We start from the raw sequence: 25800 nt of genomic DNA, 5'->3' as shown, positions 1-25800 counted from the left end.
ATCAACGGTTTATGGACCCTTGCTGTACCGGTCGGTACCCACACAGGGAGACGAGAACTCGAATGGATAAAACAACACAGAGGCTAATACGTTGATAAGTTAAAAGAGGTGGTCGAAGAGCGTCGACGCGGGGTGCGTCATCGAGGACGAGCTGGGGGAAGTGGTTCGTGTCGGAGGATGCTTTTGCTTGCGGTGGTGGACCGGGGACGACGCATCGTCCGACACATACAGCTCGTCGTCAAAGCTGCCCGTGGTTTCATCGTACAGCAAATCGCGGTAACTCGAATCTTCGGGCGTCTCTTCGTCGTAGCTTGTCGTCGACTCTTCGACCGTCTCGGCGTCCGAGATGACCGACGCGGTGCGCGGGCCTTTGAGAAACCCACGGGCCTCGTCGTGGTACGCGGCCACGTTCTCTCGCAGCCAGCTGTGGGCGAGAAGCTCTGGAATGCTGGGTCGCCGGCGGACGTCCGACACAAAGATCAGTCGCAGAAACTCTTGCAGCGACGACGACATAGAGTCGGGGTACTTGACTTGGTTGCGGTACACGTCTTGACGCAGCGCGGCAAACGTGCTGTCATCAAACGGCGCACAGCCCGTCACGAGCGCAAAGAGGAGGACGCCGGCGCTCCAGACGTCGGCGGGACCACCCTCGACGCCCGTCTCGCGCGTGTTGCTGTTGAGGAAGAGGAGTTCGGGCGCGCAGTAGAGCGGCGTTCCACACACAGTCTTGAGGCGGCCGGCACTCTTCTCCGACAAGCCAAAGTCGATGAGCTTGACGTGCTGCGACGTCGAGATGAGGACACTAGAAACGCTATGAGCATTCTGCACACAAGAGATCGGCGAAACGTACTTTTCTAGTTTGAGGTCGCGGTGCCAGACGTTCTGGCTGTGGCAGTAGGCGACGGCGTGCAGGAGCTGCTCAAAGACATACGCCGCCGTGCGCTCGTCCATCTTGGAGTAGTCCAGGATCTGCTGCAGGAGGTCGTGGCCGTCGACGAGTTCGTGGACGATGCAGATGCGATGGGATGTCTCGTAGCCGCCGAGGTACTCGATGATATTGGCGTGTGAAAGGCTCTTTGCGATCTCGAGCTCGCCGACAATCTTCTTGAGGCGTCGCCGGGCGCGCTGGACGGCCGTGTCGCGCGAGTTGTAGCCGTCAGCAGCAATCGATTTGCGCTGCTCGATCATCTGCGCCTTGTCAAAGACCTTGATGGCCACGCGCCGGTCCTTCGCATGGTCGTACGCTGCATAGACCTTGGCCGTGGCGCCGCTGCCAATGACTTTTTCGAAGATAAACTAAAGTAGATTGAGATATACTGAGCGCCTGCATGCTCTGCGTCGCACGTCGTACCTTCTCGTGGAGTTCGGCCTCTGTGATCTCGGGCCCGAGAAGGGCTCGTAGCTGGTCGTGCAAGGTTGGCGCTTTGCTGGACCTGTCATCTTGCGGTGGTATCTAGCGCTGGTGTCACTGGCGCGTCGTCGTCGTCGTCGTCCGGGCTTGCTGCATGCACGGGCAGGCAAGGATGGTCGTGTTCGAGGTAGACAGCTGATGGCGCAATGATGGTGGACTGCCGATTCCATCTTGGTTCCACCCAACGACTCGAACGTACTTGCATTTATTATACTCGACATTCACTCTTCTCGATTGGTTGAATATTGCCCAATGAATGCGCTTGAACCGAAACCGTCAGGCCTTTTATCCAATCAAACGATCGGACGTATTTTTGAGGCATGTGGTTCAAGGATCCCAACCCGATTTCTCACGAGTAACCGGCCGCGCTTTTGGACCAATGACACCCGCGTGCGAGGTGATTTGACCAATCGCAAGGCCGCCTGCCGTTGACACGCTACGCACGACCTTGAAGTACGGGTGCGCGCAAGATCGCCAAAGGTTGTTCGACGACGCTAGTGGGCGGACCACTGGCGATCTTCACGCGCTACTGGCGACGACGGTCTCAGCTTCTTGCGCCGGACGTGGCGAGCTACTTGCAAGCGCGTACGTCAAGTAGAGAGTTCCTAACGGAGCTTGGCCAACCGAGTGCCAGGCCCACTTTGCACCCACGTTTGCACCCCCTCGAACGTGTCTAGAGCATGACGTGGCGCTGGTGCACTGGTACCATCCTCTGGTTTTGACTGGTCTGCGAAACCAATGCCTGCGACGAAGGGACCCAGCTTCAGAGGTATAAAGATATGCACTTGTCGATTTGGTTGCTCAGATGCGGCACTGCATCTTGGAATCTGAGACGCAGCGGCGACAGCAGCGGCTACTGCGGCCACTGTTCACGCGAAAGATTGCACGCCTAGAGGATATTTCTCGGATTGTGGTTTCTGGGCGACGTCGCGTTTGCACTGGTGCGATCGACGGCAGTGGGCAACGTCGTGGAAGAGCCACACGGCTTCTCGAACATGATCGAAGGGGGTAGCAATCCTTTTCGGCGTGTCTACGGGAAGCCTTTCCAGCACCTTCCGAGGTTGGCGCCTTGGACAACGAGCAGTTCTCAAAGCACCACGAGCTGGAGATTGGAGCTGGAGCGATCGAATTTGCGCTCGATTTCGTGGCTACTTGTGGCACGGTCACGACCTCATTGAATTCCATCCGCAGTCTATAGCAATACGTATATCCTCACTCGAGTCCATCATCAACAGAGGCCTACGGGCGTTGTCCATGTGTCTCCTCGCTTCAATGCCTTATCTTTGTCGGCCGCAACGCCATGGAGGCCATACCCAGTCGTGCGCCAGCGCTTGCCTATGTGGTTGCCCTGTCCCGACCCGCCACGTCCCATCGCTGCAGGATGTCGAGTCGCGTCCCTCTAAAGTACGCCCGTCCAAAGCGCACTTGAGCGAGCGTGCAATAGATTGGCAATCGCGGCATGGGATTGGCTACTTTTAGCCAATGAGAGGCGCGTATTTGGCTGAGCCATTGGTGGAGGCGAAATCGCCACCAGTAAAAAGCTGCGTGTGTCAATTTCGCTAACTGCAACGATGGCCCCGAAGCGCAAGGCTGCTGCGATCGAGTCGGAGACGACCAAGGCCGACGAGCTCAAGAAGGAGCTGGCGCAGATGGACGCGACCAAGCCCAAGTCGAGCTACATCAACAAGCAGCGCGTGCTCGTCTTCGCGTCGCGTGGCATCACGACCCGGTACCGCCACTTCCTCGACGACCTCCGGAAGCTTTTGCCGCACCACAAGAAGGACGTCAAGCTCGACGCCAAGGACACGCTCCACGTCGTCAACGAGATTGCCGAGATCAAGGGCTGCAACACGACCATCTTCCTCGAAGCGCGCAAGCGCCAGGACCTCTACATGTGGGTGAGCCGCACGCCGACGGGCCCGTCCGCCAAGTTCCTCGTCCAGAACGTGCACACGATGGACGAGCTCAAGATGACGGGCAACGCGCTCATGGGCTCGCGCCCGCTCCTGACGTTCGACGCCGCCTTTGACGAAGTCGCCCACCTCAAGCTCCTCAAGAACATGTTCATCCAGGTGTGGGGCACGCCCAAGGGCCACCCCAAGTCCAAGCCGTTCATTGACCGTGTCATGAGCTTCTACTACGCCGACAACAAGATCTGGTGCCGCAACTACCAGCTCGCGGACGAAGCCGACACGAAGAAGCTCGAGCAGGCTGCTGTGCACCGCGGCGAGGAGCTCACGAACCTCGTCGAGATTGGCCCGCGCTTTGTGCTTTCGCCGATCCGCATCTTTGACGGCAGCTTTGGCGGTGTCACCTTGTACCAGAACCCGCACTACGTGGCGCCCAACGAGGTGCGCAAGAACGCGCACTTGGACAAGCGCGACCGGTACGTCACGCGCAAGCTCGCGCAGGACTCGCGCGCGAGCCGCAACGAGCTCAACGTGATGCCCGAGGATCAGTTCGCCGACGTCTTTGCGGGCGCGTCGAGCCCCTAAACGCTTTGACTCTTCTACATTTCTTATGGCATTATATAACAAATGGATTCCGTCCTTCATCACTGCTGTGTTGACGGGCCTCGAGCCGAGGCAGCTGGACCCGCTGCGAGTCCATAAGTGGAGGTGTCATTTGCCGCAGACGCTCCAAGACGATGGCCTCGAGGAGGCGCAGGCGGTGGGCGGCGCGATGCATGCCGTACGTTGCAGACAAGCGTTCGTCGTACAAGTCTAGTCGAAACATGCTCCAGCTCATCCAGGCGGCGTGCTCTACTGACATACTACCTTGGAGCTCGAGGCCATCCGTGTGCTCAAAGGCGGGAAGGTACTGCGCTAAGGAGAGCGAGCGCAGAAAGTCGGCGACCTCGGATGTCGACCAGACGGCCATTTGGCGCGGCGCGGACGCGTCCCGACTCGACCATACCGGATCCCAGCGACGAAGAAGCGCGACAACCTCGGCGTGGCCACCCGTGAGTGCGACATCGAGTGGCGTGTCGTTCGTCTCGTGTGCCAAGATGTCGGTGCGGGCGCCCGCGATCAGCAACGCTTTTGTGCACTCGAGCGCCCCTTCCGCTGCCGCCATGTGCAGCGCTGTCCAGCCCCACACGTTTTGTTCGTCCAAGAGCACGTTGGCGTGCACGAGCTGGTGCAAGCAGTGCTTGGCGTTGTTTTCTGCCGCCAAATGCAATGCCTGTACGTGCTCGTTTCAACGGGAAGGGGATGATGCTCGATTGTCTGTACCGTGGTGCCGTCGGGGTCCTTGAGGTTGCCGTCGGCGCCGCGCCTGCACGCGTGGGAATATGAGTTGATGCACTTCTTACAACCGATTTGGTACCGCAGCAAGAGGTGCACGCTGTGGTGGGCGTGCCACGCACTGGCGAGCATGAGCGCCGTCCGGTCGTGCTTGCCGTAGCCGTTGATGACATGGTCGCGATTCTCGAGCGTCTGGAGGAGCGCGTCGAGCATCGCCACGTCATTTGTAAGTGCAATCTCAATCAAGGCTTCGACCATGGCCGTGATGGACTTAACGCGACGAGGCAAAACCGACACCTCGCAGCGTTTCAAAGCCGATGATTGCAAGATCCATTGCGAGTCGCATGGGCCAAAACCTGAGCGCCGATGCGACCGAAGTCGTCCACTTTCGCAAGATGGTAGCTAGCGCGTAGTACGACGCCAACTGTAGTCCCTCGAGTACTAGGTCAAGCACACGTTTCACGGCAACGTCACCAAGCTCGAGACGCATTTTTACGAGGCCTCGATGGCCTTTCAGGTCCGTCGCGTTGGCTCGTATGCTTGTCTCGACATGGTGTAGATCTCCCGCGCGGCGTACATTGACGTGAGCAATCGCATCGAAGGCCGCATCGAGAGCATCCACGACTCGATGCGCCACGAAGCCAAGCTCGAGAAACACTTGGACGAGAAGCAGCTTTTCTTTGCCGCGATCGAAGACGGCCGCATCGTGCTCGGCGACACGCTCCTGCATGTGGCCGTCCGTCTCGGCCATGTCGAGGTCGTGCTCTTCCTCTTGAGCATCGGTCTGCGCGAGAATGTGCCCAACTTTCGAGGTAGTTCATCCGAACTTATGGGCTCACTGGAGCTGGTTGGCGTAGGCCAGTTTGCCCACGAGTGCTGCAAGCTTCCGTCCATTCAAGTGCTCATGGACGATGTCGTGCTCGTCCACGACGTCCTCGGCTTTGACTATGACGACGAGCCTCGCGTACGGCGCCATGCTCGGAGATAATGGACGGGCCACAATAAGATCGTAGGTGCATCGCCTTGTGCATTCCTTGCGCACGCTCTGGCCGCTATGGGTCTCGAAAGCCATCGCCTTGACACGCAATGACACTAGTACGATTGATAGATGTACGACGCGTCGGAAGCGGGGCCGCTCGTGCAAGTCGTGTCGGACACACGAACGTCTCATTTGCAGTACGCCAAGCTCGTCAAGATTGCGGCTACCATGGCGAGCCGGTGGGACCCATATCGCTGATCCATTCGACATATTCGATGCATGCTTCTAGGTACCGCACGCATGTGACGCTGAGCGGTCTTCCGATCGCGCTCGAGCTCCTCCGCGCGCACGACCGGCAGGCGTACGACGCCAAGCGCGCGTTCCACAAACTGCCAACGGCGCAGAAACTTCAAGTCCTTTGGGACGTACGTTCCAGTCGCCCATATTGCATCTGAAATCCAAGCGCTTCATTAGATTCTTGGCACGTACTTTCCTCGCTGGACGCACCTCAAGAGCGTCGAGAAGGACGCTGCGTACTTGGTGCCAACACAATGTTGCCGCGACGTCTAACGCAAGTGCGTCGGTTGCGTAGGCGTTTATCGAGGACGCGATGGGCGCGTGGATCACGATCGCCGACGACTTGCGTCTGTACCTCGACGACGCGACCTTGCCCACGGACCCGAATGTGCTGCAGGCGCTCGAGCCACAAGTCTGGAAGCGCCGATTGGCGCCGCCGACGGACGCGGTCGAAGACCTCTGCGCGCACATAAGCGGTGTCGAAAAGTTTACCGGTCTCAAGCACCTGCACATCGACCACGCGACACACAAATAGTTTGGTTTGCTAATGAACGCGCAGCAGACGACAAGGGTTAATACTGCATCTCCGTAAGGGTAGATATACATTCAATATTGAATTGATCTACCCTTGCTTGGTATTCCGAGCGTCGTTGACAGTCTCGTCTTTTATGAGTCGTGCCCAGGAGAGGCGCCCGCCCTGGTTCCCACCACCTTGGATTCGTTCTCAGCACGGGAACTGGGTCCTCGGTTGAAGCAATCAATGTGGTTGCGGGACTTGTCACCGCATTCAAGGTAGCACAAATGCAGCCCGACACTGGCCGAAAAGAGGATCGTATTACATCGTGCACGAACAGATAAAACACAACTCGTTGTCAAGCATGTTTATATTGACGTCGTCCTCAATCTCTCTCTAGTGCGGCGATGCGAAAGACGTCTTAGCCAAACTTGCCGTCAAAGCCGACAAAGCCCGCGAGCTTGAAGACGGGGAAGAACTTTTTCGCGTGGAGGCGCGAGCACCAGTTCCACGCGCTCGTGAGGCGGCCGTCAATGCACGAACCCGCATCGAAGAAGTTGTCGGCGCCGCTGCCGTCAAATGCCTCGCGGAAAAAATCGACGAGGATGTCCTTCTTGAGCGTCTCGGGGCCGCCAAAGGTCGTCGCAATGTACTTTTGGAGCTCGGCCGACTTGGCCGCCAACTCGTCGATCGCGTCGATGGTCTTGACGATCGGCCGAAGAATGTGCCCGACCTGCGCGTACTTGTCGATAAACATGAGTGCGTTCGGCACGTTCTTGTCGCCGAGATGGATGACACTCGAGCCGACCCAGTGCTCCAAGCGCTCCTGCGTCGTATGCAAAAGCACATGCATCGCACGCGAGACGAGCGGCGACGCCTGGATGCGGTGGAGGCCCTGGCCCGTGTCCGTGAGCTGGTACGGCGACTTGGCCGTGAGCAGGTCGTCGTCCGTGAGGCACCAGAGGCGAAACATGTCGTGCGCGATCTCGCGCCAGAGCGTGAGCGACTGGAGGACGTAGTGGTACTGCCGCGCGTGCGAGTGCGAGAGGCGCGCGCCGTCGCTGCCCGAGACGATCGCGAGCGAGTACTTGGCATCGACCGTCGTATCTTGGCTCGGAAAGTGCGTGGTGAGGAGCGTGATCATGCGGTCAATCGGGTCCCGCTCAAAGTAGAGATGGTAGTTGTTGTCCGCGATCGAGTAGAGGCACTGCTGGATCTCGTCGGCCGAGACGCTCGACGAGAAGAACGACCGCGTGATCTCCTTGATCGCCGCGTCCTTGGCCTTGATCTGCTGCTGAATTTTGGCTCGCGACTTGCCTTCGGGTGCCACGACCATCGTCGCTGTCTCGATGAGCGGGTGGTCGAGGATGCCGAGCACGCCATGCGCTTCGAGCACAGCGTAGACCGTCTTGAGCGGCTTGACGGGCGAGAAGCCGAGGAGGTCGTGGATCGCAGGCGACACGGCGTCTTGCAGCAGGTACATGAGCGCACCGTACTCGCCGCGCATCTTCTCGGGGTTCATGATCTTGTAGCGCCGCCCGAGCTCGAAAAGGTCGCCAAAGAAACCTTCGAGCGGCTCAAACTGCTTCTCGTCCAAGAGCGTCTGGCCGGCTTTGTAGTCCATCGAGACGACGAGGCCGCTAAGGAAGCCGGCGATTTCTTGCAGCTGGAGGCGCGTGCGCTTCGACGGGTTCATCGCAAGCAGCGTGTCAATCTTGTCCGTGTAGTGACACACGCTGAGCGCGGCCTCGAGCGTCCGGAGGCGCTTGCGCTCTTCGTACGTGAGGCGCACGGGGATGTACCGTGCGCGGTCGCGCATGGTCGCGTTCGGGACTGCATGTGCCGACGACGACGGGAGCTGTTTCGAAGACAGTCCGCCTAAGAGCAATGAGCCCATCAAGGTACAGATATTGCGCGACGACGACGAGCCGCGGAAGCGGGAGGGCCTCGAGTTGCCGCTGTCATCACTGTCGTCGGAGGAATCGGCATCACCTTCGTAGGGTCGGCTCGACGCAGTAGACGGCAGTGGCACCGTCGGCGCAGCAGGCTGGATCTACAATGCAACTGAGCGTCGGCGTCGCAACGGAGCTGCACCTTCTCGCGGGCGTCGTCCGTCGACTGCAGAATGGGCTGGAAGGTGTGTGTTTTCCGGTTGCCCTTGCGGTGCTGGCCACCGTAGCAGAGGCGGCAAAAGTGGTCATGGCACTGCTCGCAAAAGACCTCGGACCGCTGGTGGCGACACTCGATGCAGACGGTCGTGTCGACGTTCACATCGTCGTCGTCGTCCATGGTCTCGTCCTCGGCGGCGCCAATGCACACGCCGACAGCCGACACGGGCAGCACGTGGTTCTCGCCATCGCTCTCGCCATCGTCATGGTCCAAGAGCTCGGACAAGCGGCGCAGTCGACTGATGCCAGAGTAGTCGGCCATGTCGTCGGCAGTACCCCAAAAGTAGTCTGTGGCCGTCCAAGGCGACTTTTCATTGGGGAAAATAACCGATTTACGACCCAATCAAACCGCAGTATTTACAATCCTCCACAGAAACGCACCACTACGTACTGCCTTCCGATCGTGTCCCCACGAGACGCTGCTAAACGCTTCGTGCGGACCGTGCGGTCGAGGCGCCGTCCTCGTCCGCACTGCTTGTCGCTGACACAAAAGAGTATCTCGGACGCCACCGCGTTAGCGGCCACGGGATTGGCCAAAATGCCATCTTTCATGCACCAATCCCAGGCGTGATAACCAAGACCATTGCCCTCTTGCACCGACTGCACTTGACGGCCGCTGGCTCTGTACGCACTAGGATTGTTCCGGCTCGCGTCACCTCCTCGGAATCTTCAGCCCAATGCGATAGGCAGCTTACGCCGTGCTTGTCGCCCACCGTCATCACTCGGCGGAGGAATCAATGGAAGCCGATGGACGGCTCCGGATTCGCCAAAATGCTGGCAATCCAGTTTCGACAGCGAATCACATGGCGCCAAATTCGCAGAGCCCAAAGAGAAAGCGTGCGGTCCATACGCCGTGGCACCGGGGTAGCGACAGCGCCACGAACCGCAGTTGCTCCATGCACGCCCAGAATGGCCCGTCGCTCTGATATATACCATCCCTTCGACGTGGCGTCGCAGAGCCACAAGTCCCTTCCTCGAAAGTGAGCAGCCGCGTATCCGGAATCCATCCGGTTGCCAAGCTGCATTTGGGTGCGAAAATTCTCCAGGGCTTTTGCGGTCATTGTTGGATTAGAATGGCCGAAGTCACGAGCGTCGAGCAAGTCCAGGTACAGCTGGAAGCGAAGGCCAAGGTCGAGGAGGCCAAGGCCACGGTGGCCAAGGCCGCGCCCGCGCCGCGCGTCTACGAGTCCAAGCTCGCCGAAGTCCGCGAGTGGAAGAAAAGCACGTTGAGCCTCGAAGAGCGCTTTGAAATCTGCCGCAGCGTCGGCGAGGAGTGCATCAAGGACGAAGAGCTCAAGCTCCTCCTCGAGAAGAAGGACCACCCGATCTGCTACGACGGCTTTGAGCCCTCGGGCCGCATGCACATTGCCCAGGGTATCCTCCGCGTCATCAACGTCAACCGCCTCACGAGCGCGGGCTGCATTTTCCGCTTCTGGGTCGCCGATTGGTTTGCGCTCCTCAACAACAAGATGGGCGGTGACCTCAAGAAGATCCGCAAGGTCGGCCAGTACATGATTGAGATCTGGAAGGCCGCCGGCATGAACATGGACAACGTCCAGTTCCTCTGGGCCTCGGACGAGATCAACGCGCATGCGGACGAGTACTGGACGCGTGTCATTGACGTGGCGCGCCGCTTTAACATTGCGCGCATCCAGCGTTGCTGCACGATCATGGGCCGCAAGGAGGCCGACGACATGAGCGCGGCGCAGCTCATGTACCCGTGCATGCAGTGCGCGGACGTCTTCTTCCTCAAGGCGGACATTTGCCAGCTCGGCTTGGACCAGCGCAAGGTCAACATGTTGGCCCGCGAATACTGCGACGAAGTCAAGATCAAGCACAAGCCGGTCATCATTAGCCACCACATGCTCATGGGCCTGAAGCAGGGCCAGGAGAAGATGAGCAAGAGTGACCCGGACTCGGCCATCTTCATGGAAGACACGGCGTCGGACGTGAGCCGCAAGATCAAGAAGGCGTACTGCCCGCCCGGCCAGGTCAACGACAACCCGATCATGGACTACATGAAGCATATCATCTTCCCGCTCTTCACGACGGGTGTCACGGTCAAGCGCAAGGAAGACTTTGGCGGCGACAAGTACGCGACGACATGCATATCACCTCGGCATGCCATCTCCTCATCTTCTTATCTCTAGGACGTACCTCACGTACGAAGAGTTGGCGGCCGACTACGCGGCCGAGGCCATCCACCCGGGTGACTTGAAGCCGACGTTGACCGACTACCTCAACCAGTACGTCCACATCAGCCATCCTACCCGCGCCACCAGCCATCTCACCGCGCTGCATAGGATCTTGGAACCGGTGCGCCAGCACTTTAGCCAGGGCGAAGCCAAGAAGCTCCTCGCCGAGATCAAGAAGTTCAAGATCACGAGATAAACAACCAGGAACGCATGACCTGTGCAAGCGGTCGTCATCGTCGTCCTGCAAACATCAGACAATCATGTATTTTGTGTGCTTGAAATCACCCTCTTATGCAGCATCGGGAAAATGGTGCTGGCGGAGCGGGTACAGGTGGTGCGACTTGTCGTTGATGTGCTTTGGGTTGTCCGTGACCAGCCACAGCGTGAGCGCGTACCGCCGCGCCGCAATGTTCTCCACAGGTGTCTCGCACGGCAGCACGTCGTGGGCCACGAGGTCGCTCCAAAAGACGGCGAGCGTGTCGGAGCGTGGCTCCACCACATGGGTGCCATTGGGCGCAAAGACGCGCAGCTCGCCGCCGTGGCCAGGCTCCCAGTTCGGGTTGAGGTAGTAGACCATGGTCACCTTGCGCTTGTCGGGGAGGCCCGCCGTATCGCAGTGCTTTGGATCTACACGACGACGTCAGAAACATCATAGAGAAGTCTCGGGGACGTACAGGAGGCGCCATCGCCTAGCGACACGGCGAGCTTGGACGCATACGCGCGCGAGCTCATTTGGAGGCCGGGAAAGAGGGTATTGAGCATCTCGGGCGCCTGGAGCATGACGCTCCGCGTGTAGTGGAGGATCGTTGGCGCCAAGTCCCATTCGTGTCCGTTGAGCTCGGAAGCAAACACGTTGTGCTTGGGGTACGCGTTGCCGTTGGCATCGACCGAGTTGGATTGGAACATGTGGCCCTCGGCATAGAGCTTCTCGGCCTCGGCACGCATCGCGAGGCTAATGGCGCTCGAGGCAAAGTCGCGCAGGATGCAAAAGCCCTGCGTGTTGAGGCCATGTCGGATCGCATCTTGGGTCGACTGCGGGAAGAGCGGGAGGAGGACGTTCTCGTCAAAGGCCGGCGCCGAGAAGGCGCGCGCCCGCAGCAAGTGGCGGCGGCTGCGCTGCCCGAGCGCCAGCATCCGTTGCATCGTCGGCCTGCACTATTGCGATCTGCCAGAAAGCCGCGCTCGCCACAAATAGTATTCGTTGACAAAAAGGGGTGGTCACTGCATTGGAATAGTGTTATACATGAATAGTGTATCCTCACGGCAACGTAGGGTCGTGACGTCCAGTGAGGTCCCAGGCAGAGATGCGAGCTCCCATTGTGGTACTACGGTATATAACAGGAGGTCACGGATCGCTTCGCTTGGCCCATTTACAGTCGCACGCCCGACCGCCCTCTTGCCTTGAAGGATAACTAACGCTGTTTCGCATGCGTGGCAGCATATACTGTGTAGGATGGTTTCTGGCGTCAACCATCGATTTAGAGCGCGATCGTTTCGCCTGCGCCTTGCTTTGAGCTACGCACAACAGGAGTGGCGCCGCAAGACCGCATGAAGCCAACGTTGGGCGTCGCAGCGCGATCCCAGCCGCCGAGAAATGCTGTGACGAGAAATAGTGTCATGAGGCGCGACGAGGAGTGGCGACACTAATCCCATCGCACTCGGGCGACGCCGATTGGCCGCATGCTTGTGACTTATGACCAATGGTGTGTGAAATAACTGCCAATATCAGCGAATCAGCGGTCACTTTGGCTTTTGCGCTCCTCTAGCAACGAGATGACGGACGTCTTTGTGTATGGCACGCTCAAGCGGGGCTTCTTCAACCACGACGTGTACCTCAAGCCCGCGGAAGAGAAGGGCAAGGCGACCTTCCGCGGGGTCGCGACCACCGCGGGGCCCTTCCCGCTCGTCGTCGGCGGCGACCGCTGCGTCCCGTTCCTCCTCGACATCCCCGGCGAGGGCGTCCCGATCCAAGGCGAGCTCTACACGGTCGACGACGCGTGCTTGCAGGGCCTCGACATCCTCGAGGCCGTTGCGTCCGGCTACTACAAGCGCGTCAAGATCCCCGTCATTCTGAACCACGAGACCATTGCCTCGTACGTCTACATGCGGGCGGTCGAGCCCAACGACCCGCTCGTCGAGCTCGAGAAGGTCCCGTCCTACACGCTCGAGGCCGCGAAAGGGTATGCGCCGCGGACCGAGATCCCGAACCTCGAGATCCTCGCACTCATTTACGATATTGAGAGCCATCGCCTCTCGGAGCTGGAGATGGACCTTCGGGCCATCATGGCCCGTGGCGCAACGTTCCAAGAAGCGTGGCAATCTCTCCTTGGGTAAGGCGAATATACACGACGTTTTTATTGCTGGTAGACAAAAGGACTAGTAGAAATTGTGGTGGCGTGGACGGGACGCTGCTGCTGCGTCTTAGCTCGTGCGGACGACAATGGCCGTAATGTCGTCGCGGCTGCCACGCTCGACTGCTTCCTTGGCAATCGCATCGCTTGCGCGCTGGCAGTTCTTCTCGTACTCGTCGTCGAGCACGTCTTCGGCAATGTCGAGAACCTCGTCGTTGGAGAGGACGTCCCAGACGCCGTCGGTCGCGAGGACATAAATACTGTTACGGGCGATCTTGCCTTCCGAGATCTCGGGGACCGCGACGACCCATCCTTCCATGCCCTTGGCCTTCATGTCAATGTCGCCAATGGACCGGGAAGGAGCTAGGACGCCGGCGACGCGGCCACCGACGACGGAGCCGCCAGCCACGAGGATGCGCCGCTTCTCGAGCGGGCAGCTCGCCTTGTGGTCCGTGGACAGCGCGTGGACTTGCCGCTTCGGGTGGGCTTGCGGCGACACCTCGAGCGCCGCGATGCGGCAGTCGCCAAGGTTCATGACGAACCGCCGGTGCGAGCCATCTTGGAGCACGAGAAGCGCGACAAAGCAAGCACCGCTGTAGTCGCTGGCGTCGGCCGCGATCTGGTTGAAGCGCGCTTCAAGCGTCGCGACAGCGGTTTCGAGGCTCGCCTTTGTAATCTCACTTTGCTCGTCGATGACGCTCACAAGGTGCGTCTTGACGTACTCGGAGGCCAAGGCGCCGCCATGGCCGTCCATGACGGCGAAGAGGGCGTATCGGTCACCATGGTGCACGAGCGACCGGTCTTCGTTCTCGTGCGTGGGGCTCTTCCACGACGTCGCGGCGGATGTGAGCTTGGGCGCGTCGTTGGTCGGCGACTTGTCGAGCGCGTCGGCGAGCACGCGGAGGTCCGTGAACGGAGTCTGGATGGCGACCATGCTGGACTTGCTGCACGGCGTGTGGGGAATCCGGAACGACTGCGCGAGGGCGAGGAAGGACACGTGCGGGCTGGCGAGGAAAAGAGATTCTTTGCCGAGAGCGACGCTGGTCATGTACGAGAGGGGCCGCGTCGTCTTGGCTGCGGCTGCGCTTCGGCCCGTCTCGAAGAGAAGGGAGAAAGTTGGCGAGTACACAGAAATGCCAAATCAGCCAGCGAAGATTGCAACACGTCTTCGATACACATCTTGAGCTTTGTATGCCGCGATCGAAGTTTTCGAACGGCCATTGGTCACACGACATTACACACCGAGCGCGCGGGAAGGGCCGTTCGGGCGGCGCCTCCACGGCCGAGACGCCATGTCGATGCCAACGACAGCCCCATGAAAGGCCGACCGAGTTGCTTGGCCACAAAGCACGGTGAGCGTAAAACCCAAGCGGCATGGCAGCAAAAGGTATTGCAGCACATCTGTTTAAAGAACCCGGGCGAGACGAGGCGCTATGCACAAAAGGCTGGCGTGCCTCTGACGGGCCAGCGCGGGGCCGACCATCGAACCAAGAGAGGCGGCTGACGACACGACGTCGCACGGATACGCTGGATCGCCTTTTCTGTGCGCTGATCACGGAGCGTGCCACGTATGCCCAATCAGCCGTTGGCTGTATTTTTAGGCGGCACCAACAACAACGCACAGCGGCGATGGCGACGACCCGGTCCCAGCGCAAGACGTCGTTCTCGACCAAGTTTACGCCCGAGGTCGTCGGCCCCGGCGCATATGCCCCACCGGACCTGCTTGCCAAGACCGTCCAGCCCAGGTGGACTGCAACGATTGCTACTTCTCTGCTGAAGCAAGCCCGGTGTCTAGCTACTCGGCGTTTAGCAGCTCGGACAAGCGCAATTTGAACAAGAACACGGGCACTTCGGCCATGACGCCAGGTAGATGCAATATCTGGCATGTCTAGCAAGTGCTGCATAGGCCCCGGGGCCTACGTCAAGGATGCGGGGCATGGCAACGGCACAGCCATGAACGCCTTTGCCACTAAAGTGTCCCGGTTTGCACCGCATGCCCCGGGGTCCTCCATCTACAAAGCGTCGACCGTACAAGACAATCCTGGACCAGGGACATATACGGCCGACATTGAGCAGCTACCTGCGCCTGCGGCACCTGTGCCGTCGCGTCCGCAGCAGTTCAATACACCGGGCATGCAGCCGGGTGTGCCCACGATTCCGCGAAAGGATCAGAGCTACGGCTACACGGCCGATGAGAACGGCGTCTTGAAGCGGCACACGGCGCCAGCGTCCACGTACTCGGGTTTGGGCCAAGACACGGTGGGGCCCGCGGGCTACAACGTGCGAAAGGAGCCGACAGCGGACATGGCGACGACCGTGCCCAGTCTCAAGTCGACCGTGAAGCGCGAGGTCTGGGAAGAGCTCTCGCCGCGAATAGATGTGCCCGTACGTCTGCGTCAACGACCTCTTGCGATAGCTCGAATATGGCAATGTAGGGTCCCGGCACGTATGCGCCCAAGTTGCGGCCGCAGGCGTCACAGAGCGACCGGCCCAACGCTGTCTTTGCCTCCAAAGTGCCCATTCTGCCAGAGCCGAGACGTATCGAGAAGGATCAGGAAAAAGCCATTTTGCTGGCGCTCCAAGAGCAAAGCCACAATCCAAAGCCCAAGGTCGACCACCGCAACAGAAGCAAACTCAAAGACAATAATATGGAAGTAGGTCCAAGGCGTCAAGAAGGAGCAGTTTGGGTCCACGGCTGGCCGCGCCAACATTGCGTCCAACATGAACACACCGTTTATTCAGCCCACGTACAACCAAACACCCGGACCCGGCACGTACGTCGACAAGAAGACGTACGACCAGCGGCGCCGGCTGCACTCGAAAAAGAGCTTTCGAGACGACGCGGTCGGGTTCCAAGCGATCTCGGAGCGTCCGTGCTTGGCGAAAACCAAGCCCACCTATGCCACCGTACGGTTCACTTGCTCCATATCGAGACACCACTACTGTCTAGGGCCCGGGCTCGTACAACCCCGCCGGCCACGACCTCACACTCGAAAAGGCGGTGCGCCAGAAGCAACACGTGGGCCGCAACGGCGTCTTTGGCTCGACCACCGAGCGCTTCCTCTGGAACCTCACGCCCGAGGCGCTCGAGGCCGAAGAGCAGCTGCCTGGCCCCGGCAAGTACACAGCCGACGCCAATATTGTTGAGCCGGTGCCGCCGGGTGTGCGCCGCCAGCGCGTCTACACCTCGTCGTCCTTTCGTTCAACGACGAGCCGGTAGGTATTGATGCCATGCTGCGTGCATGACGGTGGCGTTGTAGGTTTCCAAAGGGCCACAACCATGCGCCGCAGTTCCATATCGTTGGCGAGTGCGCGGCGCCGGCCGTCGGCGACTACGACCTTGTTAACGTCCCATCGCACCGCGTTGCGGTCAACCCATTTCTGAAGGTCCCCTTCTTGAGCCAGGGTGCGCGCAGCGAGATTGGCGCCGACACCATGTACCGCGAAGTGCCAGGTCCCGGACAGTACGAGGTCGTCTCGCCGCGCGACCAAGTTGTTGGTGGTGCACCGAGCCACCGAACGCGCGGCAACACAATCCGGTCCACGCTTCCTCTCCAGCAGCGCTTTGAGCGCAAGCCCACCAAGCCGCACCAGCTCATTGGGCCTGGTGCGTACACGGTGCCCGGTACGGTTGGCGTCAAGACGTTCAACGTGACCATGCGTGCGAGAAATCAACAGCACGGAGGATGAGCATCGTCATAGATAAGAAAATAAGTTGCGTCGTTACCCCGAGAAGCGTCGCACGAGGTGCGGCTGGCGCATCTCCGACTGCTTGGCGCGATACGCAAAATGCAAAAAGTCGGCTTCGCCAATCACGCCGTCTTCGTCGCTGTCCATGGCCCCGAGGATGGTCGACAGTTCGTCTTGGGTCGCATATGCATCTAGTAACGCATGCGTCCGTACATACTTCTGTATGCTTGAGGAAAGACCCACCTTTGTCTTGGTCGGCCAGGAGCAACCCGAGCTTCTTCTTGGTCAGTTGTCCCTGGTCGTCCCGTGTCGCCATGTAAAAGTAGAGCTTCAGTGCTCGCCACTCTTCGTCCGTAAAGACGTCGGCGCCCATTTGCTATACATAATGCATCGCGTGAGATGAAAAAGCATGCTGGAAAAGCGACGGCACCTTCTTGTACACGGGAACACTCTCCGTCTCGATCGCTGCGTGGGCGCTCTGAATGTTGTTCTTGCGCTGCTCCCAGACTTGGAGCACGTTCATAATGTCGATCTGACCCGTGAGCTTGTCAACACTCGGGCGTCGCTGATGCAGAAAGACGCGCGACGGCACGGACGACGCGACGCGGTGCTTCTCCGACTCTTCGTTTGCCTTGATCTGCCACTGACGACGGATTTGGGCCACACGCGTGTCTTGACTGTCGACGGCATGGAACGACCGTGTGCGGCGCTTGGGCAGCACCTCTTCTTCCTCTTCATCTTGCGTCGCGCTGTCGTCGTCGTCTTGCGGTGACGCCTTTGTCGGTTGGCACATGGGTAAGCCGGGGCGCGACCCGCTCTGGAAGATTTGATTTTGAAGCTCGGCAATGCGCAAAGACACCTTGATGCATGCAATCTACGTGGCATGTAAGCTCGTGGTCAAGGCGGTAAAACACACCTTTTGCTGCGGGTGCACAGCCGCGGGGTGCATTTCGGAGGGCGGGACGAAGCCCGATCCTCGCTTGCTCACGGGCGTCGTGCTAATGGATTTGTTGCTGCGCGGCGCAGCGACCTTGGGTCGCGTCTGAATCGGCGGTGGTGGCATCTCGGGCTCTTCACGCTCCGCACGCGACGACTTGCGACGCGCCATGAGCTTGGAGATGAAGCCACCGGTCGCAAAGATGTGCGGCTTCTTTTTCTTGCTCGGTAAGAGAGCTGTCGACGCATTGCACGAGCGCACGACGTGCAGGCCAGGGCCAAGGCGGCTGCAGAGCGACACGAGTTGCAAGAACGAAATGGGCAAAAACGGCAGCGTCTCGGCGAGGAACTCGGAGACGGCGTTGACCTCGCTGGCGTGCGTGATCTTGCTCTCGGTGTGGGCACGCTTGTGCTGGACGAATTCGAGCTGGCCCGTCCATTCGTACGTCAAGTAGAGCGTCGCGCCCTATGCTCCGACGTCATGACTCTTCGCTTTGTTAAGGTGAGCGTACCATGTTCGAGTACACGTTGCAGTACTCGGGCGCGGAGAAGACGGTAACGACGGGCGGAAAGTCGTCGAGTGAGACGCCTTTGGCGTAGTGCTCGTAAAACCTGTTTCTTCCATCTACAGACACCACGCCATTAGCGCCTCACAGCATCATCTCTATCGCAATACCTCGTGCGCGCGGATGATTGAAAGAAGCTTGTTGCGCTGGAGAAACGACCGGACGAGGTGCTCGCTAAACATGTACGAGCAGCCGCGGATCGGGTTGGGCGCCCAGTCGTCGTGCTGATCATTGTCCTTGGACGGATCTGACCACAAGATATCGCAGAGCGGCCCAGACGGCTTGGGCTCGACGAAGCGGTCGAGGTCGTTGATCTCGTCGACCGTGTCAATGTCAGGCGACAGGCCGCCGTGAAGCGCAAGAAGCGTCCCGTACGAGGTCTCGATCGTCGCGGCGAGGGGCATGCTCTCAAAGCATGCGACCATGCGGTTGTACACGAGAAGGCCATACTTGCGAAGACACTCGTCGCGAAACCCGTAGTGCGTGCTCACGCTCCGGCACTCGTGGTTGCCGCGAAGGAGGTGCACGTACTTGGGAAACTTGATCTTGTACGCGAGGAGGAGCAGCATGATCTCGCACGACGACGGACCACGATCCACGTAGTCGCCAAGGAATAAATACTGGTTTGCCGGGCTCGGGTCGCCATGGACATGCAGCAGATGCAGCAAGTCGAAGAACTGGCCGTGCAAGTCGCCAACGACTACATGGTATGTCAGGACCATCCCATCGCGCGATCGTGGACCTACCGATCATGGGCGCTTGGAGCTTGAGGATGTTGAACTCGGTCGTCATGATCTCCGTCCCCTGCGCAATGAGGTCGAGCGCGGCCGTGACCGAGAGGCTGTTGCCGTGCCGGAACGCATTGCGCACAAACATGGGCTCGAGGTCGTACTTCATCATGCGCCCTTCCATGACGCACGTCGTGATCGGGAGCTTCCGGAAGTAGTTGATCGCCTTCTCATCTAGCATCGCCGCATGGATGATGATGCTGCGTCGTCGACCGACGTACCGATCGCGATCGTCTCGAGCGCGCTCTTCTTCTCCCAGTCCTTCTGCAGCGCCGACGGGGGCGGCTCCATCTTCTTCATCGTCGGGCGCGACGATGGCGTCGAGCTGAGGAAGGCCGCGAGCTTCATGCTGCGTCTGGGAAAAATCGCCGTCTGAGATCCACCCTCTGGCTTACGCCCACGCGAAAGCTCTTGCGTTTTGTATGGGCGACAAAAAATAGGGCGACCAAGATCTCCGGCCGTTCCAAACCAACGCGTTCGACGGAAATGCAATTTAGTCGGACGGCATCGACTAACTAGAACGACACCGCACCAGCTCGCTCGTACGACAAGCCAAACATTGCACCAAGCGATGATGCTTTACAGTACCGGGTAGAAACGGCCCCCTCGGCTGTACAGTACACGCTCGATCGGTTTTGCTGTCGACGAGACGCTGCCCCCTTCGTAAATAGTACTACACTTGTAGTACTCTGCAGTTTTGGCTTCTTGCGTCTCCGACGATCGCCTTCCTCCAAGGTACTGAAGTGGGTGCCAGGCAAGCGGCGCGAGATGTGCTGGAAAGGCCGTCGGGATCGATCGACGTACCGGTACTTTTTTTTCGATCGCTCTCCCTGCGCTCTCACTTGCTCGTGGTGTTTTACAACCACTTCAAATCTAGAAGGGACGCCTTCTGCGCAGCTGGGTACCCTTGGACGTACCAGTACACCAAGCTTCCGCTGCAACGAGTGCCCACGAAGAAGACAACCCTTCAAGGCGCGCGGGGACATGGCGGCCGTTCGACCTGCTGCTACAGTAACACACGGCAGAGAGCTAGAGCACTGTCCCTGTCCCTCGTCAGCACGATGGGCTTGCTGAACGCTTGTCGTCACTGATGGACGTATAGCAGGCAGAACGACGCACCCGCACACGAGGAGTAGATCGACACATCCAGCAGACAGCAACGAAGAGGAAGAAGAAGGAAGTCTTGTAGCCGGGTTGTGGGCGTGCCACGCTCCAGTCACAAATATAAAAGCGTTGCACATCACGCTCCAGTCACAAATATAAAAGCGTTGCACATCAAGCTTTTCGAGCGAGCATGCTCGATTGTTTAAAGAGCGCTTTTTAAAGCAGCACGGATTAGGTTTTGTAAATGAGCCAATCCGATGCGTTTCGAGGTGCGCGCTTTAGAACGGGTTGGTAATTCAACAACATCAACAAATCGTTCCAAGATCTGAGGCCAAGCAGAGTTGAAAAGCAAGCAAATATGGCAGACAACCGCGAGTGGACGCTGGAGGACGCCAGCGAAGAGCTCTGGGCAGCGATCGACGAGCTCCGCGCCAAGCGCGACAAGCTGGTACGCCTGCTATACATGGTCGGTGACCGACGGCGCGGCTAGGCCACGATCAACCGTACCGAAGCCATGGGCTTTACCCAGCGCATCGACATGTACAAGCGGCAAATCGCAACGGCTGTGCCGGCCATGAAGCAGTCGGCGCAAGCACAGCTGCGCATGGTCGAGCAGCAAAAGACCTTTTCGGAGCAGAACCTGCAGCGCAACACGCGGGCGATTGACACCCAGATTGAAACCATCAACCGCATTCTAGAAGAGAAGAAAGTCCGCGGTACGACAATGACGAAAATGCCACGCACGGCGTCCGCATGTGAGAGACTGTAGACCAGCGCCAGCTCGAAGAGGGGCTGCAGACGGTGCAGCAAGACGTCGTGACGTTGAAGGCGACGACACAAGCGCTCGCGGGCCAAATCGACGTCTTGAAGACCGAGGCGCGCGAGCGCAAGGCCGGCTTTGAGAAGAGCATTGCTGCGATCCGAGAGGAAGCCAAAAGCGCGGCAGAAATGTCGGAAGACATGCACACGCAGATCTACGCCCTCCAGGCGCAGTCCCAGCTCCTCATGGCCGAGTACGACGCCAAGCAAGCGGCTCTGCGCGAGAAGCAGTACATCGAGGAGAACCCGACGTACTCGATGGTGTACTCGTGCATCTTTTCCAAGATCAACGAGGTCTTTGTCGCGTCCAAGGCGCTCGCGAGTGGCATGGTCACGCGTGAAAAGTACTCGGACGGCGACCGCACCGCGCAGTACATGACGCTACTCAGCGAGTCGGTGCCGTTTCCATGCGCCAACATGGTCCTCGGGTGCATTACGAACCGCGTCCAAGCGCTCTCGGACAAGCGCGAAGAAGATCGCGTCGCCAACATCACGTCCAATGCCAACAGCTTTTCCGAAATGGACGAGGTACACTTTTCCCATGTGTCGGCAGCGACAAGGAGCACACGACTAGATTTGTGATGCGGTCGCGCGCGGTCTCGTGTTTGCTTACGAAGAGCAGCTCTGCGCGATGACGCGCCATGGCGCGTCGGTCTTTAGCGAGTGCCTCGTGCGTGGCGTGCTTGAGTTTCTAAGCACGCCGCCGTACGAGCGTGGCGTGCCATTGGATGATGACGCGTCCACCGCCAGCCTCGTCGCGCAAATCATCACGTTTTTGGGCCGACGCGATTACGTGAAACGCGAGGCCGCGATCGAAAAGATGACGGGATGCATGCCGTTCGCGGACTTTGCCATGTTTCATTGGTTCAACAAGAAGACGCCGACAGCGTCGACGCTCGAGCGGGCGCGGCGCCCGGTGCCCATCGACTGCCGCTTGCCCCAAAACGTGTCGTGGACGGACGTGGGCATTCTGCAGCTCTCGGGGATTCGCACGCGTCATGGCGACCACTACGATTGCGACGCGGCGCAGCCACATGTGTATGGGTACCGCCTTGCGTCGGCGCGCGACGCCGCCGTGCTCGGGTACTTTAGCGCGTCGCGCCAACCAGGCTACGTCGTGCCGCTCAACGACGACCAGCTCGGTCGCAACCCCGAAGCCCATACCAAGTTTTGGCGCGGGTAAAGACATTTCGATGGTATTTTTCGGCGTTTCCAGTCGACCGTGGAAGAAGATTCATGGTCGCCACAATTTAAAGATGTCTATGCGTGGTCTATTCCATCGATGCAGATTGCAAAAAAATCTGAGATGGTACAAGGACGTGCTCTCGAAAGTGTGCTACTAGTAGTAGAGAGACGTAGCGACTAGCAATCACTTCCGTCCCGTCCGCGCCACATGCATGTCGTCTCTTCATAATCACACAGCGATGTAAATGCAACGAGCTCATACTCGATCGAAATCGTGGTCGCGAGATTTCTTCAAGCCACAAGGACAAAAAGCCCCGAAGCGTCACTACCTTCACTACGACATACTTTATTCAAGATGATGACGTGGCCGCACTACTGGACAGATCGTTGACGGCACGTGCACTGCACGACTTTCCGAAGCACGGTGACGAGGTTCGCGATCGTTGCTGTCGTGGGCTCGCGGTGCTTGTCACAGAAGCTGTCGACCGCGAAAAGGACGCTGCACGCGTCGTGCGAGTTTGCGAGGTCGTGCAGCGAGGTGCCCACGCTGCCCTCTACAAGACAGTGTATTGTCCACGTGCCACCTTTTGCGATGCAAGCATCGAACCATATTCATAGTAGACGAGTAGGAAGCGGAGACCCCAGAGCATAAGCGCGTTGAAGCGCCGCGCGTCGAATGCATCGGGCGCTTGACGCGCGAGTGGTGTCAAGATGTCCATGAGGCACGCCTCGAGGTCGTCACGGGACGCCATGAGGTACGTAAGGTTCGACGCTACAACCAGTTGCGTTGAGTCGACTTCTTTTGATGTCTACGGCGCACGATGCTTGCACGCGACGACGAGGCTTTTCAGGGCCCACTCCTGGAGCGTGACGCTGTTTTGGTGTGTCAAGAAGCAGTCCCGGACACCGTCCAGCACCATGCTCGATAGCTCTTCGACTTGGTTCAGTCCTACATACTTGACATCAGACGTCACTATGGAACGAGGGACAGTACGGTCGTAGTTGGTCACAAATGCCACGTGGATGAGCTGCAAAATCGAGATGCGCATCGACGTCGACGCGCACGCGGCAATGAGGTCGGTGAGGATGTGTTCAATGCCGCTGCGACTCACTTGGTCCTTGGCGACGACTAGAAAACCCATCAACATCTAAAAAGAGACGTGAAAAGGCTACCATTGCGCTCGGCGAGGTTGCGAAGGAAGCGAATGCCCCACATGACAACGTCTGGGTTCCCAGCGTACTTTTGAAGGAGCGGAATCACCTACCATACTGTCACAAAAACAGCGTACACAACAAGAAGACCTTGGGCAATCCAAATGAAATGTAGCACGGCGGAAGCGTGTCTTCTTCGGGACATCGCACATCTACCATGGACTGTTTATGCCCCGTATGCGCGCGTATTGCGTCGACCTGCAAGCGACAAGAGCGATGCAATGCCCAAGAGGTTGCGCACGGTTTCCTCGTCGACAGAGACATGCACGAGGATATCCAGGACGGTGCGAAGCCTACGTGGGATGTTATGCGATATCGGTCGTTGGCACGACGTCTTACCCCAGTGCGTCGCGCTCCAAAAAGACCTGTCTGGCATTGTATTTTGCAAGGACAAATAGGAGACCCGCCAGGTCGGGCAGAGCGTCGTGGTAGAGCACCTACAAAGCTATAAGCTCTTGACACCAGTCCATGAATGTATGTACGAGCTTGGAGCTCCGGCACTTGGCGAGCAAGTCGACGACAAAGGCATTGTCGTCGGCACAAAACTTGCACATGAACTTGAGGTGCACTTGAGACACAGGGTGCGGCGATGGCGTTCGGGGCATGAAGAGCGCCCGCAGAGCGTAGACGCAATGACTATACCATGAGCTATGTCGCCGCGGGTGTAGGCTCCACTGAATGGACCTGGCAAAGGCGTCGTCGGGTGTGAACTGGCGCTGGGCGGCTTGGATGTTTTCAATGAAGCGTTCTTGCATGCAGAGCTCGCACGCAGTCGCTACATGCATGGTCGAGACATTCGAACTATACAATGCTGCCTACGGAGTGCATCACAGAGCGCGCCTATGGCTTCCATCGCATGCTCCTAGGAACGTCTGAATGTCAAGTAGCACGATGAAGGCAGCAACCTGTATCTTGGCGTGGAAGGGAAACCGCTCCATGGTGTCGCGCACGGTGCGCAGCATATTTTGCTTGACGAGGAGCTCGTGCGGCGTCTGTGGATCTAGTTATGTTCGTAAAACCTTGTGCGGCCTCTCTGCGCGAACCATGGGCGAGGTGGGAGAGAAGATTCGCGCCCCAGAGCTGCACGTCAATGTCGTTCGGGGCGTTGGCCATAGCATCGACAACGCCGAGCTTGTCCGAGTAGATGGCCCACTTTGCACTCTACTACGACAAAGTGCATCTCAACTAACAAAGCTGAACGACCAAATGGACCTTGACGCTGTACGCAGTCGCAAGCACATCTTGCTGGTGCTGGAGCTCGATCGCGGCGCTCGCTGCGCAGTCGAGGGCAATGCGGTACCGCCCCAGCACGTCTTCGAGTTGTGCATGCTGTTCAGCTCCTAATGGTATTGCATCACGTGACGCTGTCGTGTCAGGCTGCGGAACCCTGCTCGGTCTTTGTTGCTCGGTCGGCGTCGCAGTGTTGCAAGGTTCGCCGCAGCTCAATCAATTCGAGGCGCAGCGCATCTTCGATATCCGACTGCGCTCGGTACGCCTACGCTTCTTTTGGTCAACAAGCTCTTTTGTTTGAGATGCCGCACGGCCAATTCTTCAAGGCCCTGGCTCTGAATGTCGTCCCACTCCATGTACAGTCCTTCCAGCGCTGTGGTGGTGCGACTAATCTCGCTCTGAAGTCGCGCAGCGTCTTCGCGCTACTTCGGTTTGTGAAAAGTACGCGAGAAGAAGGCATGTCGTACTGCGCAGGCCTCGCTGGCCAAAAGAGCCGCGGCTTGGGTCTGGAGAGGCGAGAGAAGGGCGTCTTGCAGGACGGACCACGTCGCGACCTCGAACGGCGAGTGCATTTGCTACAACGCACTCGTTGAGATATCCCTTTTTCTCACGATGCGCGAGTGGTACAGCGTCGAGGACGGCGTAGTCGGCCCCATGCCGGAGGAGATAGCGGACCATGCTCGCAAAGCCCAATCGACACGCGAGGTGCAGCGGCGTCGCACCCGCCTAATCAAAATGCTTGATTATTGGGCTCGTTTGCGGTGTAGAACACCTTGTTCTGGGCATTGATGTGAACGCCAAGTCGCAGGAAGAGGGCCGCGAGGGGCTCGTTGTTCTTTTGCACGGCGACGTGGAGCCCGGTACAGTGCAGCATCGGTGGGTACCGAAGGTCCGGCGGAAGGAAATGGGGGTACTGAGTCACGATCGCGTCGACGCCAGGTACATCTTGCTTGATCACGAGCGTCCAGAAGGCCTTGATGGCAAGGTCCTTGTTCAGCGCCTTCTCTGGCATCCGGCGACCTTTCACTTGAATCTAAGCACACGCAACTTGGCATACGTGGCAGCACCAGCGACTCGTATTCATTGCGACCAGTCTGCACGTCAGCTACC

At 58.8% G+C, this 25800-nt stretch overlaps 13 protein-coding genes across 13 annotated transcripts; 6 read left to right on the top strand and 7 right to left on the bottom strand.

Annotated features, from left to right (window-relative positions):
- Positions 1 to 63: 63 nt before the first annotated feature.
- On the bottom strand, positions 64 to 1574 carry SPRG_10397 (CAMK/CAMKL protein kinase). The gene is made up of 3 exons (XM_012349529.1): positions 1352 to 1574; positions 851 to 1296; positions 64 to 802 (listed from the first exon to the last, which is right to left on the bottom strand). Exons 2-3 carry the CDS (start codon positions 1186 to 1188, stop codon positions 100 to 102), a joined length of 1041 nt encoding a protein of 346 aa, XP_012204919.1. The 5' UTR covers positions 1189 to 1296; positions 1352 to 1574; the 3' UTR covers positions 64 to 99.
- Positions 1575 to 2911: 1337 nt separating this feature from the next.
- SPRG_10396 (hypothetical protein) lies at positions 2912 to 3972 on the top strand. The gene has a single exon (XM_012349528.1). It carries the CDS (start codon positions 2983 to 2985, stop codon positions 3904 to 3906), a length of 924 nt encoding a protein of 307 aa, XP_012204918.1. The 5' UTR covers positions 2912 to 2982; the 3' UTR covers positions 3907 to 3972.
- Positions 3938 to 4940, bottom strand: SPRG_10395 (hypothetical protein; the record flags this gene model as incomplete). Its single annotated transcript, XM_012349527.1, has 4 exons — positions 4739 to 4940; positions 4645 to 4687; positions 4189 to 4594; positions 3938 to 4134 (listed from the first exon to the last, which is right to left on the bottom strand). The coding sequence occupies exons 1-4, from the start codon at positions 4912 to 4914 to the stop codon at positions 3938 to 3940; spliced, it is 822 nt and encodes a 273-aa protein (XP_012204917.1). The 5' UTR covers positions 4915 to 4940.
- A 60-nt stretch (positions 4941 to 5000) lies between these two features.
- Positions 5001 to 6514, top strand: SPRG_10394 (hypothetical protein; the record flags this gene model as incomplete). Its single annotated transcript, XM_012349526.1, has 9 exons — positions 5001 to 5054; positions 5102 to 5173; positions 5216 to 5468; positions 5514 to 5620; positions 5670 to 5714; positions 5765 to 5874; positions 5925 to 6060; positions 6110 to 6175; positions 6228 to 6514. The coding sequence occupies 9 exons, from the start codon at positions 5001 to 5003 to the stop codon at positions 6465 to 6467; spliced, it is 1083 nt and encodes a 360-aa protein (XP_012204916.1). The 3' UTR covers positions 6468 to 6514.
- A 284-nt stretch (positions 6515 to 6798) lies between these two features.
- Positions 6799 to 8917, bottom strand: SPRG_10393 (hypothetical protein). The gene is made up of 2 exons (XM_012349525.1): positions 8541 to 8917; positions 6799 to 8499 (listed from the first exon to the last, which is right to left on the bottom strand). Exons 1-2 carry the CDS (start codon positions 8874 to 8876, stop codon positions 6868 to 6870), a joined length of 1968 nt encoding a protein of 655 aa, XP_012204915.1. The 5' UTR covers positions 8877 to 8917; the 3' UTR covers positions 6799 to 6867.
- A 762-nt stretch (positions 8918 to 9679) lies between these two features.
- Positions 9680 to 11089, top strand: SPRG_10392 (tyrosyl-tRNA synthetase). The gene is made up of 3 exons (XM_012349524.1): positions 9680 to 10706; positions 10765 to 10860; positions 10918 to 11089. The coding sequence occupies exons 1-3, from the start codon at positions 9688 to 9690 to the stop codon at positions 11003 to 11005; spliced, it is 1203 nt and encodes a 400-aa protein (XP_012204914.1). The 5' UTR covers positions 9680 to 9687; the 3' UTR covers positions 11006 to 11089.
- Positions 11090 to 11098: 9 nt separating this feature from the next.
- On the bottom strand, positions 11099 to 11952 carry SPRG_10391 (hypothetical protein; the record flags this gene model as incomplete). Its single annotated transcript, XM_012349523.1, has 2 exons — positions 11099 to 11436; positions 11484 to 11952. 2 exons carry the CDS (start codon positions 11950 to 11952, stop codon positions 11099 to 11101), a joined length of 807 nt encoding a protein of 268 aa, XP_012204913.1.
- A 612-nt stretch (positions 11953 to 12564) lies between these two features.
- On the top strand, positions 12565 to 13181 carry SPRG_10390 (hypothetical protein). Its single transcript, XM_012349522.1, has one exon. It carries the CDS (start codon positions 12583 to 12585, stop codon positions 13141 to 13143), a length of 561 nt encoding a protein of 186 aa, XP_012204912.1. The 5' UTR covers positions 12565 to 12582; the 3' UTR covers positions 13144 to 13181.
- On the bottom strand, positions 13136 to 14314 carry SPRG_10389 (hypothetical protein). Its single transcript, XM_012349521.1, has one exon. It carries the CDS (start codon positions 14206 to 14208, stop codon positions 13231 to 13233), a length of 978 nt encoding a protein of 325 aa, XP_012204911.1. The 5' UTR covers positions 14209 to 14314; the 3' UTR covers positions 13136 to 13230.
- A 451-nt stretch (positions 14315 to 14765) lies between these two features.
- On the top strand, positions 14766 to 16893 carry SPRG_10388 (hypothetical protein). The gene is made up of 7 exons (XM_012349520.1): positions 14766 to 14905; positions 14956 to 15026; positions 15067 to 15545; positions 15596 to 15769; positions 15819 to 16067; positions 16111 to 16376; positions 16421 to 16893. The coding sequence occupies exons 1-7, from the start codon at positions 14790 to 14792 to the stop codon at positions 16848 to 16850; spliced, it is 1785 nt and encodes a 594-aa protein (XP_012204910.1). The 5' UTR covers positions 14766 to 14789; the 3' UTR covers positions 16851 to 16893.
- On the bottom strand, positions 16884 to 19488 carry SPRG_10387 (hypothetical protein; the record flags this gene model as incomplete). The annotated part of the gene is made up of 8 exons (XM_012349519.1): positions 16884 to 17041; positions 17094 to 17226; positions 17281 to 17724; positions 17767 to 18252; positions 18299 to 18388; positions 18463 to 19052; positions 19099 to 19314; positions 19362 to 19488. The coding sequence occupies 8 exons, from the start codon at positions 19486 to 19488 to the stop codon at positions 16884 to 16886; spliced, it is 2244 nt and encodes a 747-aa protein (XP_012204909.1).
- Positions 19489 to 20544: 1056 nt separating this feature from the next.
- On the top strand, positions 20545 to 22279 carry SPRG_10386 (hypothetical protein). Its single transcript, XM_012349518.1, has 4 exons — positions 20545 to 20692; positions 20735 to 20960; positions 21014 to 21591; positions 21638 to 22279. Exons 1-4 carry the CDS (start codon positions 20603 to 20605, stop codon positions 22244 to 22246), a joined length of 1503 nt encoding a protein of 500 aa, XP_012204908.1. The 5' UTR covers positions 20545 to 20602; the 3' UTR covers positions 22247 to 22279.
- A 341-nt stretch (positions 22280 to 22620) lies between these two features.
- SPRG_10385 (hypothetical protein) lies at positions 22621 to 25702 on the bottom strand (the record flags this gene model as incomplete). The annotated part of the gene is made up of 19 exons (XM_012349517.1): positions 22621 to 22802; positions 22856 to 23020; positions 23069 to 23197; positions 23243 to 23377; positions 23422 to 23509; positions 23551 to 23612; positions 23659 to 23753; positions 23800 to 23897; positions 23943 to 24096; positions 24145 to 24235; positions 24280 to 24322; positions 24366 to 24460; positions 24504 to 24621; positions 24673 to 24800; positions 24847 to 24955; positions 25002 to 25112; positions 25158 to 25265; positions 25318 to 25416; positions 25463 to 25702. The coding sequence occupies 19 exons, from the start codon at positions 25700 to 25702 to the stop codon at positions 22621 to 22623; spliced, it is 2250 nt and encodes a 749-aa protein (XP_012204907.1).
- Between the last annotated feature and the right edge of the window lie 98 nt (positions 25703 to 25800).

The sequence above is a fragment of the Saprolegnia parasitica genome, assembly GCF_000151545.1.
Source record: "Saprolegnia parasitica CBS 223.65 unplaced genomic scaffold supercont2.55, whole genome shotgun sequence".
In the NCBI taxonomy this organism is placed as follows: Eukaryota; Oomycota; class Saprolegniomycetes; order Saprolegniales; family Saprolegniaceae; genus Saprolegnia; species Saprolegnia parasitica.
Note: the sequence above shows the minus strand (reverse complement) of the source record. Positions and strands in the feature narration are given on the sequence as shown.